Source organism: Papaver somniferum, chromosome 7 (assembly GCF_003573695.1).
Source record: "Papaver somniferum cultivar HN1 chromosome 7, ASM357369v1, whole genome shotgun sequence".
NCBI lineage: Eukaryota > Viridiplantae > Streptophyta > Magnoliopsida > Ranunculales > Papaveraceae > Papaver > Papaver somniferum.
Window position 1 is genome coordinate 118,338,392 of NC_039364.1, and position 22,310 is coordinate 118,360,701.

Consider the following 22,310-nt stretch of genomic DNA (forward strand, 5'->3'; position numbering starts at 1 on the left):
CTACGAGTACCGTTGGTAGGAAACTAGATAATTGCAGTGTTATTAGTTTTCGATTTGATTTGATTGACTAACGGTTCTTGAAACTTTGATTGTACCTAGTTTGTTTATGCTTGAGAATCTTCTCTTATGATATAAGATTCACTCAAACTAGATCGAAGTATCGACGGGATCTTTAGAACTGTTGTTAGATCTAAAGACATCTTGTGATAATCCATTGTTAACAGACTCGGTTTTGTGCGTGATTAATCACAAGAGATTTAAGTGGTGTTGTGAAGGTTTTGAGGATAAAAGAAGATTTGAAGACGAAGAAGATTTCTTATTAGTTTTCGTATCTTATGAATTGTGTGCACAAACCTTGATCTGCTGGGATCCAACTAGAATCAGTTTATCTGATTGATTAGTTACGTGAGGTCGGCATTCTCTATGTTTCTCTTTGAGATCTATATTGATTGAGTGCGAATCTAAACTTGAATACTTTGGTAGTTATTAGATATATTGATCTAAAATGAGTTTATTAGATTAAACGGAAGAGCCTTTGTTAAAGACTCATCTATATCTTGTAGCAAGATTGATTAGAGTAATAACCAAACAGATTCTTCATTTGTTGTTTGGAACACGATCCAAAGGACTTGCTATTCACGTGCGTGACTCTAGAAGTCGAAGGAGTTAGGATACTAAAGGAACTAAGTAGATAGCGGTAGTACGCTTGGTCTCAACTATACAAAGTTGGTATTAGATATTGTATAACGGCTTAATTCTGAGAGTATTCAAAATTGGACTAGGTCCCGGGGTTTTTCTGCATTTGCGGTTTCCTCGTTAACAAAATGTTGCGTGTCATTTACTTTTCTATTCCGCAATTATAATTGTCTTTTTTATAATTAAAAGTAAATTACACTTGTACGTTAACTCCGCATTACTTGATAGTCATCCTACAGAGTTTTGTGATTTCCAAACCTATTATCAATTACCACATTTCGTTGTTGTATTGTCTCGATCTTGTATCCCGACGAGGTGTCAACTCGCAAATAATATATTCCTTACTTCAATCAATGACATCAGATAAACTTCTCGACTATTTTTGCAGACTTGAAATACAACCCAAAACTCTCATGAACTGTATCATCTAATTGAATTCCTGAAACCCATCTTCGCATTCTTCTCATAGAACTCAAAGAATCATCTCCGCTCATTATCAAAATCAATTGCAACAAGTGATGTTCTTCATTGTTTCTCCGGTGTTCATTTTTCCCAAAACTTGCTCAAACCCGCTACACAAACTCGAGCTTGTCTTGTACTTTCTGAACTGAAACTGACCTTGACCATTCGAAACACTCGCACACAACCCTTCGAACCCATGTTGCAGCCGTTTGAGAATTTGGTTTAGGGAAAGAAAACTGAACTTGTGTGTTACTCGGTCTAATTTTAGGAGTACTATATAAGCTGTAAATGTGAAAGGAATCCCCTTAACGAATGTATGCCCGTGTCTAGCATTCCTCAGCTGGAGTGAAAATCACACCTGCACCTAGTGATTCTTCTGTTTGACAATTTAAAGCGTTGCTTTTCTGCTAATTTCAAGTCCACCAGTGCCTAATGCTGCAAAACAATGAATTAAGTTTCTTTTTTCCTCCTTTGATGTTGCATGACTCGAAAATACCTACAAAATGCAAAACAAGCATATTATCCAACTGATACAAGAAAAATAGCTAAGAAAAGCATAAGAAAGTGATACTCAAATGATATATTTTAGGCACCTATCATATCCATAGTCAATCATGAAAAAACGGGGGTACAACAACCACACCCAATATTTCGATTAGCAATCTGTGTGGACTAACTCCAATATAATTTTAAGAGAATCAACTATACAGTCAGACTCAATCTTAATAAAAGTATATCAAAGAGTTACATCTCACTTTCTCGATTCAATACTTACTCAAGAAAATAGAAATCTGCGAGTCTAATTGAATACAAGAGAAAACACTTGAACGGTACCAAAGACCAATGTTCAAGGATTAATCAATTTAAATCAACAACCAAAGGTTAGAGAGTTGTTCAGTTTCTTAGATCTTATAGAAGTATACAAGACACAATCGAAGCAAAAATGATTTGATTCACTCGAATCGATTCATGAACTTTATAGCCACGGTTTGCAAATATGCATTCCTTAGTTTATATAAGTTTAAGTTCACGAATAATCATTTTTAGAAAATAACCAACCTAAGTACGCGGAATGGTACGCGGATTTAAGTACCCGAAATAAGTTTGTTTTCAATTCACAAACTCCAGCAGATTTTCACGGAACGTGAACTTCCGATGGTGCACGTACTGGTACACGGACTTTAGTTCCGGTTTTCCTGATCAGCAAAGTACACATACTTTGGTTCAAGGAATAAGGACTTACACATGTATGAGTTATCACACAATGTTTATTTCCAACAATGGTTATATATTCTAAACTCTCATTTCAATCATTGAAACATTCTTAAAGGACGTTATATAGTTGTTATTCACAAACCATTTTTCGTCAAAGCAATTTTCAAGTAATTGAAACTTAATATGACTTTCGTCACTAGTAAAGATGAACTTGGCCAAAGCGAAAGCTTACCAACACATATTTCGAGAAATGGATAAGCGAGATAAACTCGGCTCGAAATAGCAAATGTGTATAATCATAGTCTATATAGAAATACGACTTTTATCTAAAGATAGGAGATAGAGTAGATAGACTTTTGAGTGATAGATAAGTTCAAGTCTCCACATACCTTTTAGTCGATGAAGTTCCACCAGTTCCTTGAGTAGTTTTTCGTCTTTGTATGATGATCGCCATGGAGTCTAGAGCTCAACTACACTTTCTATCCTAGTCCGAGACTTAGCTATAAGTAGACTAGAAATCAAGACTTATAGTTTTGATCACTAACATTGTCAAACATGCTTGAGATAGCAATGCATGCGAGTTCGACCGAGCATTGCTCTAACAAATCACACAAGTTATCTTGTTGTCGTATTGTCTCGATCTCGTATCCACAGACGATCACACAAAGTGTGAACCGAATTGTAGTATTGTCTCGACTCTGTCCATAGACGATCACATTCGGTAGAGGATTTATAGGTTGAAACAAAAAGATTGTGGTGTATTTGGGTACCCTCATCTTTCCATAGTTTATATTTCTAATTGTTCACAACTGTGGTGGTGCTAAATTAAATATTCTCGATCTATATGGGGCAAAAAAAACAAAACAAAGATCATATAATTTTTTTCGATTTTTTTTATTTTTGGAAAAGATTTAGTTTCCCATTTGATAGAATGTACTGTTATAGAAAACAAAAATAAAAAATCACTAGGCAAATGAACTCCATCACCAGTAAAAGAAAACCAGTAAAAAGGTTAAAAAATGCCCTTGGCCAACAAAAAAACAACCTAAATCTGAACAAGTTTAATAAAGAAATCTAATATATGAGCTTCACATTCCAATAGACGGGCTTCAATAATAGGATGAAAACGGGTCACCAATTAATAATTTCAAAAACCCATATCCAAAATATTTTCATAATGACTAAACAATCCTTATTTAATTAGATTAGCCAGCTAAACAATCTCGTTTAATTCAATTAAATTAATGATGTGGATATAGTTAGAGATGGCAAATTAAAGTCTAGGTTTTCGGAGGGAAGAAAGATAAGATTTCTTTTTAAAAAAAAAAACAAACAAACCCTAGATTTTGATTTACTCAAATAAAATGAGTGATTTTAGTGAAAAATTTCAGGTAGTTGAATTCTTATTGATAAAGAGGAATTAAATTGGTTAAAGTATACAAAAAACTGATTTTCTTTTTCATTTCAGACCTGTCTAAGGTTGGAATTTTACCTTCGTAGTCAACCGTAAAACAAATTTACGGTTATGTGACGATGAAGTCTTAACCGTAATCGAGGAAAACTGAAAAAAAAACGAGTTTAAAAAAACCCAGTTACGTTTGGGTAATAAAAAACAACTACCACAAGATTGTTACAGTCAGATTTGGTTTGTTAAGAAAAAGGAAAAAAGAAAAGATCCTTACACTAGGTACGGTCAGGTTTGTTCGGTTGATAATAAAAGAGACCAACTGTATATTTGTTACGGCTAGGTTTATTCCGTTGGTAATAAAAAAAGCAAGACGTAAGTTTTATGACCCACAAAGCTATTAAGTGATTAAAGGAAGTTAGTTAAATATTAGGTAAACAAAATATTTTGTCCTAATTAAAAAAAGAACTAGTCATAGAAACCCAAGGTGACCAAACTTGTGGTACAAAAATCCCGTTCAAATGTTGGGATCCATTAAAACTCCATCTCAAACGAAATTGACACTAAACCCCCAAATTTAAAAAAATTGATACAAAACCCCCAAATTTTAAAATTGGTTTCATCAAATTCTTTGGAGTTTTTGTGTTACTTTTGTTTTTTGGGGTTTTTTTTGTTACTTTTGTTTTAATGGGTTTTTTGTGGATGGATAGTGACACCTTTGGGGTTATAACTCGCGGAGCGACGAAAACAGAATGTGTTTTAAAGATTTGGTCAGTATATTTAGGAAAATTTAAAGAAGTTTACTTGATCCCACGGAAAGGAAATATTAAAACTTACGGTTGGGTTTCTATTAAAGTTAGTTGAACCCAACCGTATGATAATAAGGTTGGCTTATTTAAAACTAAACTTAACCATCAGGGATTAGTCCAGTTGGTTAGGAGTCTGACTCTCAAATAAGAGGTAAACGGATCGAGTCTCCACTCAAGAGTTTGGAGATGTCATGAAATACTCACTCCTCTTATTTAAATCTAGATTGAATTCTTAATGTATCTTCTTTCCTATTCTAAAAAAAATAATTTAAAACGAAACCTAACCGTATATCAATGTAAAAAATTTCGAATACTTTTTTAGCTCAGGATTTTTTACAGTTAAGTTTTAAACGAGTCAACGTAAATGTATTTACGGTTACAAACCTAACTGTAATAACATCAAAATATATATTTTTTAATTTACTGTTAGGAGTTTTTAGTTTCCGTAATAACTTTAGTGAACAAGTTTACGGTTAGGAGATTATGAATACTAATCGTAAGTGAATTTTAACCCTATTTTTTTTCTTCCAGATTTCAATCTATTTAACCCTAGTTTCCCGTGATCCTAATGCCTTATTAGTTGGCTGTGGTTATAGAGAATTCAATTGACGATTACAAGTTTTCGAATTATGGATTAATCGAAGACGACAAAATTATTTCAATTGAAAAAATACGGAAGGATTTACGGTTGATGAAGGAGAGAAGATTATTAGAAGAAAATTTTATCATTTGGAATTTTGGAACTAAAATTAGGTTTTGGTTTTAGTTTTTAGGTTTTATTTTAGATGGGGGTAACTTAGAAATTTTTTATTACATCAAAACACCCTATAACCAAATTTTTATTCACTAGGAATCCATTTAAACCTGGCATATTTAGGGGCGACCCCAAAAGAATTAGGGGCGACGCAAAAGACAAAATAGGGTCACCCAAACGTAAAATGTAGCTATCCCTTATCTCCCATTTTTCTTAATGGCCAAACTACCCTTCACAATCGGTAGATAATTTTACAATCGGGAGTCAATTTAGTTTATATAACTTCCGAATATAAAGTATCCCAAAATAAAATCCTTTATCTTTTGAATTTTGATTATCCTATAATCGGTAGTAAATAAAGTTATCTTGATCCCCGATTAAACTAGACCTTTGGCAAAAATGCTACCATAATCGGTAGTGAATTTAGGTTATCTAACTCCCGAATATAGAGTAGCCCCAAAATGAGATTTTGCAAAAATTCTCTATTTTTTGAATTTTGGTTGAGCCTAAAATCGGTAGGAAATGAAGTTATCCTGACTTCCGATTATACAATAGACCTCTTTGCTGAAATCCTACCATAATCGGTAGTCAAGATAGTTCATATAACCACCGAATATAGAGTCGCCCCAAGATGAGATTTTGCCGAAATCCTCTATTTTTGAATTTTGGTTGAGCCTATAATCGGTAGGAAATGAAGTTATCCTGACTTCCGATTATACAGTGGCGCTCTCTGCAAATATCCAACCATATTCGGTAGTCAAGATAGCTCATATAACTACCGAATATAGAGTCGCCCCAAAATGAGATTTTGCCAAAATCCTCTATTTTTTGAATTTTGGTTGAGCCTATAATCGGTACTAAATGAAGTTATCCTTACTTCCGATTATACAATGGCTCTCTTTGCTGATATCCTACCATAATCGGTAGTCAAGATAGTTCATATAATTACCGAATATAGAGTAGCCCCAAAATGAGATTTTGCAAAAATCCTCTATTTTTTTAATTTGGTTGAGCCTATAATCGGTAGTCAAAATAGTTCATATAACTATCGGATATAGAGTTGTCCCAAAAATGAAATTTTGCAATCGGTAGATAAAAAAAACTAAACTACCGACTATAAAGGGACATATAAGTATTTTCAACCTATTTTGTCTTATTATGTCGCCCCTAATTCTTTGAGGATCGCCCTAAAGACCCCGGACATTTAAAGCCCCACTGTTGAAATGTGAAGCCCCTATATCAGGTAATAAATCTCCGAGGACAACGATTTCGACTCTTTGACCAGCATATGTAATCCAATTCAGCCTCCCGCTTTTTTGCTTTTTGAAAACAAAATAGGCTTCTCTCTGGTGAGCTCCATTTCTAGGGTTTAAGATCCTAACGTCGTCTTAGGGTTTCTTCTCTTTCCTTCAACACTAATTCCTTCTATTCTCTCCTCAATTTCATTCCAGTGTAACAAATTTTGTAAACAAAATGAGTGTTCCCATGGAAATAACTTTACCAAATGTCACAAATCAAGAAGAAGAAGCAGCAGAAGAAAAATCTATACCAGAAGCTATCTCACAGTCAGTTAATTTACCTCTCTTGCCTGAAGACAAAATTCTTGTTTCCGGTATGCTTTATTTCCCCATTTCTCGGTTCAGTTTTTTTCTTCACTCTTAAATTTGTGAGTTTTAGGGTTTGCGCGTTTTTTTCTTTTTATTCTCCTTGTAGTTGAAGTTTGCTTGAATCCATCCAGTACAGCTCGGATTGAAGATGTTCAGACATCGATTGAGAGGTTTGGCTTTGAAACTCCCTTGGTTTTTAGGTTTTTTAAGGTTTTGAGTTTACTGTTCACTTCGTATCTGAAAATTTAACTCGGAGAGATGAAGAACAACAAGGTTTCAACAAAACATGATGCAGTTATGTCCTTAATCATAAATATGAATGATTGATACCCGAAAAACTACCGGTGACTTGGTGAGTATGCTTGATGGCTGGGATTATGTAACAAAATGAAAAAGATATTTAGAGTAGGAAATGGGCATGTAGCTTCAACTAGGCTGTTTGTCACGATGTTCCTAGAAAATCCAGTGTAGAAATTGGCTTGGGATTCGCAAGTTTCATTTAGAACTGAGCTAGTAGAACTGAGATTGGTGGCCAAGGAATGTCGTAATTTCTAGTGAACAGTTTCACCACCATCGACATAATTGGATGCAATCATGCAGAGGCTTGTGTGCATAGAGGCTCTATTTGGAGTTCTCTGGAAACTTAATGAACTTGAAACCAACCACCCAGAGCTGCATCAACCCCTTCACATGATTTGCATGAACCGTAGTGTTTCCAAACATGAACACAAGAAAGATGTGGATAGGAGACAAGTTTAAAAGAGACTGTTAGCGTTGTAAATGATAATTGTGGAGTCTTTATGATGAAAAAGTAAGTCATTACCATCTGTCATATAGAACATTAGTCCCCAGAGAACGAGTTGCCTCTCCTCCCACGAACAACTTCAATTCAAGCACACCAAAACTATAAGCATCTGCTTTTTCAGTTAATATCTAAAGCATACGCAGGAGCCAAGTAACTATCTTTCTTGAGTTGTAAATCTCAATTTGGGGAAGTTTTTAACCGAAACTAGTTTTTGATATAGTGGATCAGAGTCTTCTCCTCGATTCGTTTTTTTGTATTTTAAAGTAGTGATCATTTTACTATTTATTTGTGGTTTTTTATACCTAAAAACTATCAGGAATAAACAAAGGATTTATGATTTACTGTACTGTTTATATTACATTGTGCTTGTTATACCCTCTACTGATTTATCGTTTAATGAAATTATCGTTGGTGATTAGAATGCTTGAAAAGAGGAGTTTGAGTTATGCAGATGGTCCTGTGCCTGTACCTATTGATGATCAGTTCCTTGTAGAAAATGTTCAAAGAATTAGGATTTGTGACACAGGTATGTGTTTGTGGTTGTGTTTGTGCAAACATAGTTTTATCTCTTTGTCATGTAGTTTGATGGTCAATTCATTGATTTTGTAGATGAGTGGGTGGAGAACCATGAAATTCTTTTATTCTGGCAAGTTAAACCCGCTGTACATGTTTTTCAGGTGATTGGAATCTTTATCTTCGTAAAATTTATTGGGAGTAAATGTTAATTTTTATTAAATTTTGTTATTTTATCTTTCACTGTCATGATACCCTCTACAACGTAGGCAATTGCAACGTTTCTTGTCATGCTTTATCCTTTGCTGCATGTAGTTTTGATGCTGTGCTATTATTTCCAATAGATGGTTCAATCTCATCATTTGAAGCTTAAGCTCTTCCATGCATTTTTAAGATCATGTAGTACAAAATCTCTGATTGTCTAGTTGATCCACAGCTTAGTGAAGAAGGACCAGGTGAGGAATTAAGTGGGGATGGTCAGTTATCTAGCTTTAACGAATGGATTCTTCCTGCGAAAGAATTTGATGGCATGTGGGAAAGGTATACTTTATGATAAACCCTTGAAAGTATTTGAAACTCTTGCTGGTAGACCTGTATAACCATATTATATTTGCACTGCAGCTTAATATATGAATCCGGTCTCAAGCAAAGGTTGTTACGATATGCTGCAAGTGCTTTACTCTTTACTGACAAAGGTGTTGATCCTTTTCTTGTATCATGGAATCGGTAAGCACATTCTGCCAGTCTTAAAACTATGAGACTTCACATATGCATATGAGAATTGTGGTGAAAAAGCGTTATCTAACAAAAATGAGGATATATTTGTACAGCAGAGGTTTGCACATATGATTGCATGTTTCATTTCATTTGTTTGATACGCCAACAAGATGATATTTACATATCCACTACCTACTGATGACACTAATACTGACTCCTATTTAGAGTTAAGTTTCAACACCATTCTCTCTAGTCAGGTCCCACAATCCCCACATGTATCATTCTCGACGGCAACTATCTTGATCTAGCCATCCATATAAATCAGCCTACTTTAAGTCACAACCCTCAGTAGTGAAATTCTATTTAAACTGCACAACATATACGTGAGCCTGAGGCAGCTCAGTGAAGACTTCTCAACAAGATTAGTAAACCAGACAATAGATACATAAAACACCGTAACTGCGGTCAACCGACAGATGCTCTTCAAAATTCCATAAAGTATGCCCCAAATGTTAGAGAACCCATGGAATCTCTACTTATTATGTTTAGTCACCGAGTCATGATGCTTCTCCGTGTCAGTCATCCTAGGTCATTCTTTGACTTCGAGTCTTTAAGTTCGCAAAACAGAAGAAGAGTATGTTTACTCGCTTGCTATTTACTTCAATTAAGACAAAGGAGAAGACTTATCGTAATAGGCAGGAACTTACAAGAGAAAAGGAAGTCATCTGTTTGACATTCTCTCACTAGGCCTGTTTATGGTTTTCTACTTCACGGTTATGCTTTGGAACTTGAATGAATAATACCTTGTAAGCCTAAAATATGTGGTTTATGCATACAAACATAATGTGGAAATTTACATGAACACCTACATTCTTACATATCTGTCTTTCTCTGTATGTTCAGAGGCAGAGCTATTATAAAGATTCTGACCCCTCTTTATCTAAACCTCCCGAGTCCTTTTGTGTCTTATGTATTCAATACTGTCTGTTTGTACAATTAAAGGGAGCTCTCTCTGATGCCTCCTTTATTTTTTCAGTATTGTGCTGTTACATGGACCACCAGGTACTGGAAAGACATCTTTATGTAAAGCATTGGCTCAAAAGCTCGCAATACGTTTTAGTTCCAGGTTTATTTTAAGTGTTCTGTATTCGTCCCCATCCTCCCTTTTTCATTTAATGTTCAATGTACCAAAATGTTACATCTGCACTTTGTGTAATTGATTGCTTTTATTGCTGATCTAACAATCAGATATCCCCAGTGCCAATTGGTTGAGGTTAATGCACATTCTTTATTCAGTAAATGGTTCTCTGAAAGTGGTAAATTGGTATGTACATTTGCTCTTCAACTGCTTCACTGAACTTCCAATTAAATGTAAAGAAATCATAGTCTTTTGAAATTCAATCTTTGTTCAAATTGTTTTAATCAGGTTGCGAAACTTTTTCAAAAAATCCAAGAGATGGTAGAGGAAGATAACAGCCTGGTATTTGTTTTGATTGGTGAGCATATCTTCATCCACATTATTGTACTTTCTGCTAGGTTCTTGCACAAAATCTTTTGCTAACTTATTTTGACAAAATGTAGTAACAGCCTTTCTTTTGCTTTGTAGATGAAGTTGAAAGCTTAGCTGCTGCTCGAAATGCTGCTTTGTCTGGATCCGAACCTTCTGACTCGATTAGGGTATCATAACTTCTCTGAACTGGGAACACAAAGTAATCTAATGCACTTTATAGCCATGTAACTTAAGTTGTGTTATATTCAGGTTGTGAATGCTTTACTCACTCAGATGGATAAATTAAAATCCTCGCCTAACGTCATCATCCTAACAACTTCAAATATTACAGCTGCAATAGGTACGCCTGCAATGAATCAGTACATTCTTTTTATTAACTATAGATGCTGCCAAAAGTTTCATTTTTCCTGCCAGGAAAGACTTTAATTTCTGGAGTTGCCCGTATGTAGCATTTAAGAATCCTTTTATCGTGAGACCCAGCCAATTTTTTCGAGATCTGGAATAGAAATCTGTGTTCTATACGCATCTTTGTTAAAGGTGGAATCTATAGACTGACTATGGTTTAGATTCCAGATATTGCGTTTGTCGATAGGGCAGATATTAAGGCCTATGTGGGGCCTCCAACCCTTCAAGCAAGGTATGAGATACTAAGGTCGTGCATCCAGGAACTGATTCGAACTAAAATTTTGACAGATCAACAGGTAATGTTTCCTTTTCCTCATTCACCTAATTGTTGATAAGCGTGACTTCAGAATTTCTAGATTATTCAGAGAGACATTGCGGTTCAGTCTGCCAAAGGTCCACTTACTAGCTTGTGTTGATCCATGTTTCTGTTGTTCTAGGAACCACTCATTCTTCCAAGTTTTGCAAGTTTAAGAGAGAAGGTGAATGCACCCAGCATACACGAGAGTCTGGGTCCACTTGAATTGGCTAAGCAATTGTTGGAAGCCTCAGAAATTTGTGAGGTCAGAGATCAACAAATAATTCTTAAAATCCATATGATGAGTAACTAATCCAAATTTGATTACCTAATAATACTTAAATGATTTTGGATTCTTTCTTATTTCAGGGATTAAGTGGAAGAGCATTAAGAAAACTTCCTTTCTTAACTCATGCCTCTCTTACAAACCCGAACAATTGTGAACCTAGCAAGTTCTTGCAAACATTAATTGAGACTGCCAGGAGGGAGTTGTCTGAGCTATGCAGTTGATCTTATCAGCTAACCGAATGCGTTAGCGCCCACCAACTTTGCTTTGAAAAGGACAATGCCACAAAAACCAGTGAATATATCTGTCGTTTCCGATGACCTTCTCTTGACATATGCATGGGGGTCCTAAAGTCAGGCAAAGGACTTCAACATAAGTTCAATTGTGGTTGGTTCAGCCCAAGACTTATTGCAGGTTAATATTTTTAGTGAAATGTTTCGGTCCATTTATCTTTTTATCCGGGAATTACATCATCAAGTGGAAAAGCACCAGATGATGCAATCAGGAGTTACACCAACCAAATCAATGAACTTCTTAACCCGAGTAATTGGTCTGAGACAAAGATAATCTTATCTTTTGCCTAAACCATTGAACTTCTTAACCTGAGTAATTGTTGCTTCGGCACCGATCATATAATATTCAAGACCTGATTTCAAAACTCGTCTATAATGTAAAATTACGCATCAAACAAAAGAGAAAAATAAAAACAAGAAAATAGAGACGGATACGAGAGTTTGGATTGAATTTTCTTTTCTTTTCTTTTCTTTTCATTTTCAAAGGGTAGATCTACAAAGAGGACAAGTACTGTGTCTGTGATCTAACCATTTCTTCAAGCAACCCTTATGAAAGAAATGGTTACAAGACAATTCACTGACTTCTTCATTTGCTTTAAACTTATGGAGACAAACGCAACATTCTACAACTGAACATAACCTAAAACTACTATTACTATTGTTATCATCATCACTACTGCTTTTGCAAACTCTAGAAGATCTTTCATCGCATAAAGATTTATAAAGTGTAACCGATATTTTTCTATTCTCTGACAATTGGACTACTTCATTTGTAGTGTTTTCCTCTTCGAAATTTGACGATGGATTTTCAATTCCAATCATTACTTGAATGACCCATTTTACCATATTCTTGAGCAAAGCAACTGACACAACTGTATTCATAACTATCACCGGTAACATTCCTTCAGCTGGACTAGGGTAATGGGAGAGTCCCATATCTCTTATTCACTCTCTTCTCACACCCAAAAAACTCAAAAACACACACTTACCAAGAGAATTCCAATCCGAAGGATTTAAAACACCACTACAAATCACTCAGCTACGCTACACCAACTCGAGGAGGAGGTGGGAATTTCTATATATACTAGTGATAGCTTGATGGTTAATAAAGTAACCTAGATTAGAGTTAACACGTATAGCCACGCGTAAGGCGAATGGAGAAGTGATGGATGCATAAACAAAGATTTTTCATTTTTTTGAGTGCATTTAGGGTTTGATTCATTGGACACTTTGAGCGCACTTTGAGAGGGAAGGGTGTGATGCTAAGCGTACACGTGTAAGTTGGTTAGTTCTGTTGGAGATAATAAGGTAGTGACATGTGGTGATGGAAAATGACCTTTTGCTTTCACGAGAAGTTGCGTGGTGCTGCTTTTGCCGCGTATACGATTCGTCCGACAAATTGGGCTGATTTAGTAATATTCGTCTAAAAGATAGGCTTGTTTTGTTTTCACAAAAATTAAGAAAACCAATCATTGTACACACTTTTTCATATTTTTTCCTAATTTATCATTGATCCCCACTCATTTGTTATAAGAAAGATGGGAGAGAAAAGTGTCCCCATTTAATAAGAGAGAAAATGAAAAAAGAGAAAAGTGGTCCCTCTATGAGTATACTAGTAAAATCATAACATTTAACTTTCCACATATAGAAACAAGCCTATTTTTTTGACATACCCAAATAAGGAAACTTACCTATCTTTTAAAGACGGAGGGAGTAGCATTTAGCTCAGATGAGACAACCATTCTCCAAATGGCAGTAGGAGTGTGGACAGGGCGCCCGTTTCAAAATTGTAGTCCATTTTGACAAAATGGAAAAATTAAGGAGACGTAGAGATTTTCTAAACTATTCATATATGTAAAGAAATTATTACAAAAAAATTACCCAAAATCGGCGAATTTTATTTTAAATAAGATATAAAAGACTATAAATAAAAAATTTCCCTAATTTTGAAAACCTCAGATTATATTCATGCAGTGTAAGTTTTATAACGAATCTAATTTTTGTAGTCAAAAGTATTTTTCTTTTTTCCACACGGAATGAAGATAAAAAAAAGATATTAACCATATGTATATTTATTTTGGTAAATATTTTTAACGATTTCAAACAAAATCTTATCAAATATATATTTTTAATAAGAATAACATAAGGGTATATTTGAGAGTTTATAGATTTTTTTCTTTTTTTGTAGTATATAGAAAATTTTTATGACTATAGATATAAGCACGACATAATTTTAAAACAAACGAAAATAGGATAAAGGGCGGAAATATTGAAACGAAGAGTATTATTTTTTAAATATTATTAACTAAAAATTAACTCTACGCACATAGTCCATTGCAAGCCAACCAATTTTCCTAGTTCTCGTTTTGGCATTGAGTTGAATGCATGTACTTATCTTGCTTTTCCAAGGATGAACCAGTCCGGCTTATGCCGTACTTGCCTTACATAATGCTTGTGATGCCAATGGCTTATGCAAGATCCCTCAACTTGCATACCGATATATCTTACTTTCCTGGCCATGCCCAATGAAAAATTGCTACATGCCTACGTCAAACGACTTTATAGGAATTGTGAGTATTCAAGGAAATAGACTGCAACTTACCTCATCAAGTATGGGAACAAGTGATACATCGCATCACATTGCCTAGCCAAGTGATATGAGTTACCATAGAGTCGCAATCATCACTCAGATAGCCACCCACTGGCTGATGCACTATGATGATGCGATTTTGGCTCTTGGCCAATGTTCCTCCGTAATGCACCATAATGGTGCGATATCTCATTTGGCCATCCACACTGGCCGATGCACCATGGTAGTGCAACATTCGGTCCTAGTCCAACATGCCTTTAACGCACAACACAAGCTCGATATGAAGCTTCATCTCATGCCAATGACGCATTTTTGAGCATGTGCCATGCGAAAAGTGCAGGTATTACATTATTACATCCTTTAAAGAATTTTGTCCCCGAAATTTAAACAAAACTATTATGGACAAGCTTCGGATTCCCTAAGTTTACATCACATATCGCACACTTCAGAATCCCCAACGTTCACAAGGTTGGTCCTAATAATTTGACACGATTCAAACATGAGAACTCGTTCTTTATGCAGTACCGTGTGGACCAAAATCCAGCACAAGATTAGTTGGATCCACTGGTCCTAACCGCTTGAAACCTTTTCTTCGTCGATTTATTTATCCATTCCAAAATGCTTTTGTTCCAGGTACTTATATTTCATTCTCTATTGTGCTTACTAATGAAATATTTCATTCTCTTAATCACAAGAAGAAAGGTTATACAGGTTGGATGGCTCCGAAAATTAATTTCGAAAAGGCCTATGATAAGACGCGTTGGAAGTTTATAATTGAAGTTCTTTTTACTTTGGGTTTCCAACAGTCTTGGACAGTGTTTATCTTTTGTGTCTTAAAGTGAATGAGGCTCCGGGTGACACCTTTTTCCCTCAACGAGGTTTGAGACAGGACGACCCTCGGTCTCCTAAAATATTTATTACAGGACTAGAGGCGTTATCTTGGTTAATTTCTTATAATATTGTTGCTGGAGATCTACAGAGTTTTCAAGTTACTGCTGGGGCTCCTATTATTTCACATAGTTTTCATTCAGATGACAATATGATATTCTTGAAAGCTTCACTTCAAAATATTCGCGACATTACAAATGTACTGTTATGGATAGTGAGTTTTAGACCAAGAGTAAAATGGTCATTTAAGACCCAAGGGTAAAACTGTTATGAAACAGCGGGGGTCTAACAACCACACCCAATATTTCGCTTAGCAATCTGTATGGACTAACTCCAATATACTTTCAATAGAATCAACTAGAAAGTCAGACTCAATCTTAAGAAAAGTATATCAAAGAGTTATATCTCAACTTCTCAAAATTCAATCCACAATCAAACAAATAGGAATTTTCGAGCCTGATTGAATATAAGAAATAACTTGAACGGTATCAAAAACCAATATTCAAGTGTCAACAAAATTTAATCAACAACCAAAGGTTGGATTCACAATTGATTGAACTTACGCACAACCTGTGATATTTCAATTATATAAACAAATTTAATGCGGAAAAGAAATAACACAGACACCAGAAATTTTGTTAACGAGGAAACCGCAAATGCAGAAAACCCCCGGGACCTAGTCCATATTTGAACACCACACTGTATTAAGCAACTATAGACAGTAGCCTACTACCAATGAACTTAGGACTGGAATGTAGTTGAGCCCTAATCAATCTCACACTGATCAAGGTACAGTTGCGCTCCTTACGTCTCTGTACCCCAGCATGGTTCTACGCACTTGATTCCCTTAGCTGATCTCACCCACAACCAAGAGTTGCTACGACCCAAAGAAGACTTGATAAACAAATATTTCTTACACAAAAAAGTCTATTGGAATAGATAAATCTGCCTCCCACAGAAATACCTATGAGTTTTGTTCCGTCTTTTAATAAATCAAGGTGCACTAGAACCAAGTGATAAACCTGACTTATATTCCCGAAGAAAAACCTAGTATTATCAATCACCTCACAATAATCTTAATCGTATGGAAGCGAAACAAGATATTGTGGAATCACAAACGATAAGACGAAGATGTTTGTGACTACTTTTAATCTTACCTATCAGAGATAAATCTCAATCAAATCTTAGCAAAGATAATACTCAATCACGATAGTAGAAGTAAGATCAGAACATTCAACTACAGAGAAAATAGTTGGGTCTGGATTCACAATCCCAACGAAGTCTTCAAGTCGTTAACCTACAGGGTTTCGTGAAAAACCTAAGGTTAAAGGAGAATCGACTCTAGTCGCAACTAGTATCACATAGAAGGTGTGGGGATTAGGTTTCCCAATTGCTAGAGTTCTCCCTTATATAGTATCAGGGTTTGCAATCTAAGTTACCTTGATAACAAATCATTCAATATTCACCGCTAGATGAAAACCTGATTAGACTCAAGCTAATATCTTTCAACCGTTAGATCGAACTTAGATTGTTATACACAAATGAAATGTACCTTCATTTAGGTTTGAGTAACCGTAACTAAACGTGTACACTAGGTTGGCTCAACAGTAGTTAACCGAAGTTAGCTATATGAACACTCTCATATCAACCTTATTCATCTTAACCACAACTAGTTATAGAGTTGTTCAATTGCTATATTCTCATAGAAGTATACAAGAACACAATTGAAGCAAAATCGATTTGATTCACTCGAATCAATTCATGAACATTATAGCCACGGTTTGCATAAAATGCATTCCTTATTATATAAATGTATTAGTTCATGAACAAACCGATTTTAGAACTTTAACCACTCAAGTATGCAAACGGGTAAGCATACTTAAGTAACCAGACTGAGTTTGGGTTCGACAGTATGCAAACGGGTACGCATACTTCCAAACACAGCAGAAAGTCACGGGCTCAAACCCTTCGCCAGTACGCGTACGGGTATGTGTACTTAGACTCTCAGAATTTCACAACTAACAGGTACGCATACGAGTATGCATATACTATAGTTCCGGACATGAATCACATATATGTAAGAACACATACTAAGTGCATAATTTAATGATGGTTAAGTGTTCTAAACTCTATTTCAATCATTGAAACATTCTTAGAGGATAACAATAGCTGTTTTCACGAACTATAAGCATCAAAGCAATTTTCAAGTTATTGAAATAATCCTTACGAAACATTTCAAGTCTACACCAAATGATTGTATAACACAAACCATGTAACATGTTACTCGGCGATTTTCACATGATCATCTTTTGACTTTCGTCAAGAATATAAGATGAACTTGGTTGAAGCGAAAGCTTACCAACACATATTTCGAGGAATATGTAAGCGAGTTAAACTCAGCTCGAAATCTCAAATGTGCATAATCAAATACTATATAGTAATACGACTTTTGTCTTAATATAGGAGATAGAGTAAAAATAGACTTTCCAAGTGATAGATGAGTTTTAGTCTCCACATACCTTTTTTTCATGAAGTTCCACAAGCTCTCCTTAATAGTTCTTCGTCTTCAAATGATGAACGCCGTGAAGTCTAATGCTCAACTACACAATCTATCCTAGTCCGAGACATCACTATAAGTATACTAGAAATCAAAACTTATAGTTTTGATCACTAACATTGACAAACAAGCTTGAGATAACAATGCTTGCGAGTTTGACCGAGCAGTGCTCTAACACGTTATTTTTTAATCCATGGAAAAAATCATTATTTTTCCAAAACGTCCAACGAACCAAGTCGAGGTACTCGAGACCATGAGTCCGGTCAGCTATCGGGCTACTCAGAAAAGTGAGTGAAGCTAAATATAATTTAATCGGGATGAAGCCCAAAGCTCCATTTAGGAAAAGGTTCAAGACGAAGTTTGACTTCTGAAGGAAGAGAAACTAAATTAAAATTGAGGAAGCTTAGTTGGGCTAAGATATCCTTCACCACTCGTAGGCGAAGAGCCTCCATTTGTTTGAGGCGAAGCGCCTTCATCACTCGAAGGTGAAAATTATACACCGCTCCAAGGTAAAAAGGTCTTCGCTACTCTCCAGGGAAAAGAGCCTTGTCACTCTACTCCAAGGTGAAGAGCCTCATTCCTCTAAATATTCAATATCTCACATGAATGACCATGGTCAAATTCTCAGATTAAAGACTCATCAGCGTTATCCCGAGTCTTTAGCCGACAACTGTAAGAGATTCCCCAGGGTGGTCCCAGATCTCTGATAGAACAAAAATACTCCTTAGCATTACCACAAGTCTTAGATCGAACATGAGAGTGCTTAGCGTTACCACGGGTCTCTCGACAAACCCGCGAACTCCTTAGCATTGCTTCAGATTCGCAGGAGGTTTAGTACTCCATGAGTGTTAAGCCTTGCCATAGCGCCTCATCAAGCCCGAATACGATCTCTAGTGTTGAGCATTGAGCCAGTCGCACTCTACGACGTCCCTGAGTGCCATTGTTAAAGGTTGATGATATCTTCACAGTACAACAATGATAGGTTGATGACACCTCAGTCATACTTCTCGCCTCTGCTGAGGTCAAACAAGCCACAATAGGTCCAAGTTTGACCGCCTCCGCCGAGGTCAAACGACCACGATAGGTCAACGTTCAACCGGCTCAGGTCACATCGCCTCTTCAAAAACTATATTAAGCCAATACAGACACTAGAATACTATCAGACATCAGACTGGAATATAGTTGAGACCGAAACCAACCTCTAAGCAATTCAGTTATAGTCGCGCTCTTTACGTCTCTTGAACCTCGCAAGGCTCCACGTAATAGATTCTCTTAGCGGTCGTCCTTTACATCCTAAGGGTTTCTTCAACCTCAGTGAATACTTTTGATACCAATCTTCCTCTAACAGATAAGCCTACTTGATTTCCTTTTAGATAAAAGATCAAGACTTGGAAATATGTTTGCAATAGACAAAGCTAGAAAACCTCATAAATTTGGAACACTTACACTCACTTATATGAGAAGCCTGGATTCTTTACCACCTCTCAAAAATAATCTTCAACTTATCAATTAAGAATAGTTTTCAAATATTTATCTTAAGGAATCATAAAACTTGAGATGAAGAGAACTTTGCGATTACAATCTATCTTGCCTGAAACAGATTACGAGAACCTCGATAACATAAAAGCAAGATCAGAATACACGAACTACCAAGATAAAAGATAGTCATACCCGGATTCACGAATCCCCAAAGATAAGTCTTTTAATCGTAAACCTAAAAAGGTCAATATAGGACGACTCTAGCTATCAACTAGGACACAAGGTGTCATGGATTAATTTTCCAAGTTGAAAGAGCATCTCTATTTATAGTTAAGACTGGGGGTTGCTTAGAATTCAAGCTAAGATAACTTGAGAATCAAGTAAACACTTTCTTTATTTAGATGAAACTCTAATTAGGGTTTCAAGTAAGCATGTGAGAATTTATCTTGAAACTACACTAGAAGAATATACACAGTGGTCCGGTTACGAAACCGTGTAAAATATGCCTTGCGAACTGTAAGAAATTTGATGTTCATTTAAACACTTAAGAATTTATTCATGATGCACATACACAAGTATTTTATTAATCAATGATGTCTTAGAGGTTTTTAAGAGAGTCATAGCAATGCTAAACATATCAAAAACAATTAAGTCTTTGAGCATCTACTAAATTCTTCTGGGACCATTGGTGAAACAGTTCGTGAACCATACAACAAGTGCTACGGTTCGTGAACCGAGTTCCTCAACCTTACTCGTCTTGAGAGCTCAGATAGACTCGTTTCGTGAAACGGGTTCTCCAACTGTTAGCCTTTTCTACCAACTTTAAAAATTCGTATCACCATGGTTCGTGAACTTTCCCCCACTGAACTTGTGGTTTCTGAACTGGGTTCGCCAACCTTCCCTGTATTTCTGAAACTAATATATCTATAGTATGCGAAGAATTTCGCCAACCCATTCTGAGCCGAAATATCAGAAGTTTTGAATTTCACTCTTTTGATGTTTGAAACATTCCCAAATGATAAAATCATTTTCATGAAAAATTTCCAATTGATCCACAAGTTAATTCTCGAATAATAAATTGTTTCGAACTAATATTATTAAGGACCTTTGAACATCTATGATTGAATCATACTTCGAGATATTTAGTAAGACAAGTTTGGTTCGAAATTTCTCCTTTGCAATAAATCTACTGTAAGTCATACGACATAGTCTCATAAGATAAAATGGTAAGACAATGAGTAAAATAAAATGAATCAGTCTCCAAATACCTGATTAAGAAAGTTATTGTTAGAGCATAGCTCGGTTGAACCCACCAAGCGTTGGTATGTCAAGTTTGGTTGTCATATTTTAGTATCAAAACTCATCTAGAGTCGCTTGATTAAATACTAGAGTCAAATTCGTTTAGGTTAAACTAGAAAGTTTAGGAATGTTGAGACATACAAGTATTATCCCGAAGACCTGAAGAATGAGAAGAAGTAACGACTACAACGACGACATCATCCTTCCAATTGAGGTTAGTGTTTATACCCTATTAAAATAGCGTACGTGCGTATCACATGAGGCTTATAGTGGAAGCCTAAATCCGGTTTATTATGGAAACCGGTCGGTTTATTATGGAAACCGGTGGGTTTGTTATGGAAACCCACAACGCTTATTATGGAATCCTGGGGTTGGTTTATTATGGGAACCGGTGGGTTTGTTATGGAAACCCACAAGGATTATTATGGAAGCCTGGATTTGGTTTATTATGGAAACCGGTGGGTTTATTATAGAAACCCACAACGCTTATATGGAAGCCTGGATTTGGTTTATTATGGAAACCGGTGGGTTTTTTATGGAAACCCACAAGGCTTATTTGGAAACCTGGATTTGGTTTATTATGGAAACCAGTGGGTTTGTTATGGAAACCCACAACTCCATGAGTTAAAGATCTTAATAAAAGAGGTTAAGATTTTCATGGAATAGTTATTGTAGATAATTATTAAATATTATTTTAAGATAAATCCTGATAACAGAGGATATTTATCTTAAGTAGTTATAATTATTATTCAAGATAATAATTATTTGGGATAAGTGAAGATTATGATAAATATTAGAATTTATCATGAATCTGGTTGTTATTTGGGATTTATACAGATGAGGGAGGTTATTTGGATAACTATCAAAACCCTAAGGCTACATCTATTTTCTGCGTATATATAGAGGCAAAATCTCAAATCAAAAGGTACAGAATTCTATTCTTTTCACCATAATACACTTGCATAGAACATCCGCTGATTTTAGCATCGGAGTGTTTTTGCAGGTACCCCCACCTCTTTTGATAAATTCTTTGGAGATTTTTCATCAACGGTAGCGATTGGATCAACTTTACCGCATCTCGAAGATTGTTGGAGTGATCATTTTTGCACCAACATCTTTTGACACCGACTAAGGGGATACGAAGAAAAGATCGTGCTCCCCATTTGATAGAAGCCGTTCTCGAATGATTTTCGAAACTAGGGTTTCAAAATCATTGTGAACAAAAAGTTACAGAAGGTTTCACAACCTTTTCAGAAGTTACAGAAGGTTTCACAACCTTTACGGAGGTCACAGAAGGTTTCACAACCTTTTTAGAATTTTCAGAAAGTTGCAGGAAGTTTAACGACGTACTAGAAAGTTACAGGAAGTTCCAAAGACGTAGCAGAAAGTTGCAGAACACAGTTCAGAGAGTTGCAGGAGCTTCTGAACACTTTCAGAAATTTGCTGAAGGATTCTGAACGTTTTCAGAAAGTTGTGGGAAGATCCAAAAAAGTCGCAGAAAGTTCTGCCAAAGTTGTTAAAAGAAAAGAGAGGCTTATGGATGCATCAGGAGTAAATCAACCTGAGATGGATGTAGATGTACCCATCGGAAGTTTGATTAATCAACAAGCAAACCCTCGAATGTTGAGAAGTGTTGTTGTCCAAGGAGATTACGATGAACGGGATGGAAGAGAAACATCGATGTCATCATCGGCAACAACATCTCGATCTCGGTTTGAGGGATCT

At 35.8% G+C, this 22,310-nt stretch overlaps 2 protein-coding genes across 2 annotated transcripts; one reads left to right on the top strand and one right to left on the bottom strand.

Moving 5' to 3' along the window:
- The first annotated feature begins 6,634 nt into the window (after positions 1–6,634).
- Positions 6,635–12,176, top strand: LOC113298241 (pachytene checkpoint protein 2 homolog). The gene is made up of 15 exons (XM_026546929.1): positions 6,635–6,690; positions 6,793–6,953; positions 7,055–7,118; positions 8,173–8,279; positions 8,363–8,430; positions 8,703–8,806; positions 8,888–8,992; positions 10,020–10,109; positions 10,232–10,307; positions 10,410–10,479; positions 10,590–10,660; positions 10,743–10,833; positions 11,067–11,194; positions 11,336–11,458; positions 11,563–12,176. The coding sequence occupies exons 2-15, from the start codon at positions 6,815–6,817 to the stop codon at positions 11,701–11,703; spliced, it is 1,377 nt and encodes a 458-aa protein (XP_026402714.1). The 5' UTR covers positions 6,635–6,690; positions 6,793–6,814; the 3' UTR covers positions 11,704–12,176.
- A 36-nt stretch (positions 12,177–12,212) lies between these two features.
- LOC113298242 (probable E3 ubiquitin-protein ligase XERICO) lies at positions 12,213–12,964 on the bottom strand. The gene has a single exon (XM_026546930.1). It carries the CDS (start codon positions 12,706–12,708, stop codon positions 12,253–12,255), a length of 456 nt encoding a protein of 151 aa, XP_026402715.1. The 5' UTR covers positions 12,709–12,964; the 3' UTR covers positions 12,213–12,252.
- Between the last annotated feature and the right edge of the window lie 9,346 nt (positions 12,965–22,310).

What these genes read in the sequence shown, in the direction of transcription:
- LOC113298241 (XM_026546929.1), top strand. Translation starts at nt 6,815, where the DNA reads ATGAGTGTTCCCATGGAAATAACTTTACCAAATGTCACAAATCAAGAA. An exon ending in GTTCAGACATCGATTGAGAG is followed by an intron (nt 7,119 to 8,172) that starts GTTTGGCTTTGA and finishes GTTGGTGATTAG; the next exon opens with AATGCTTGAAAAGAGGAGTT. An exon ending in CCGCTGTACATGTTTTTCAG is followed by an intron (nt 8,431 to 8,702) that starts GTGATTGGAATC and finishes GTTGATCCACAG; the next exon opens with CTTAGTGAAGAAGGACCAGG.
- LOC113298242 (XM_026546930.1), bottom strand. Translation starts at nt 12,708, where the DNA reads ATGGGACTCTCCCATTACCCTAGTCCAGCTGAAGGAATGTTACCGGTG.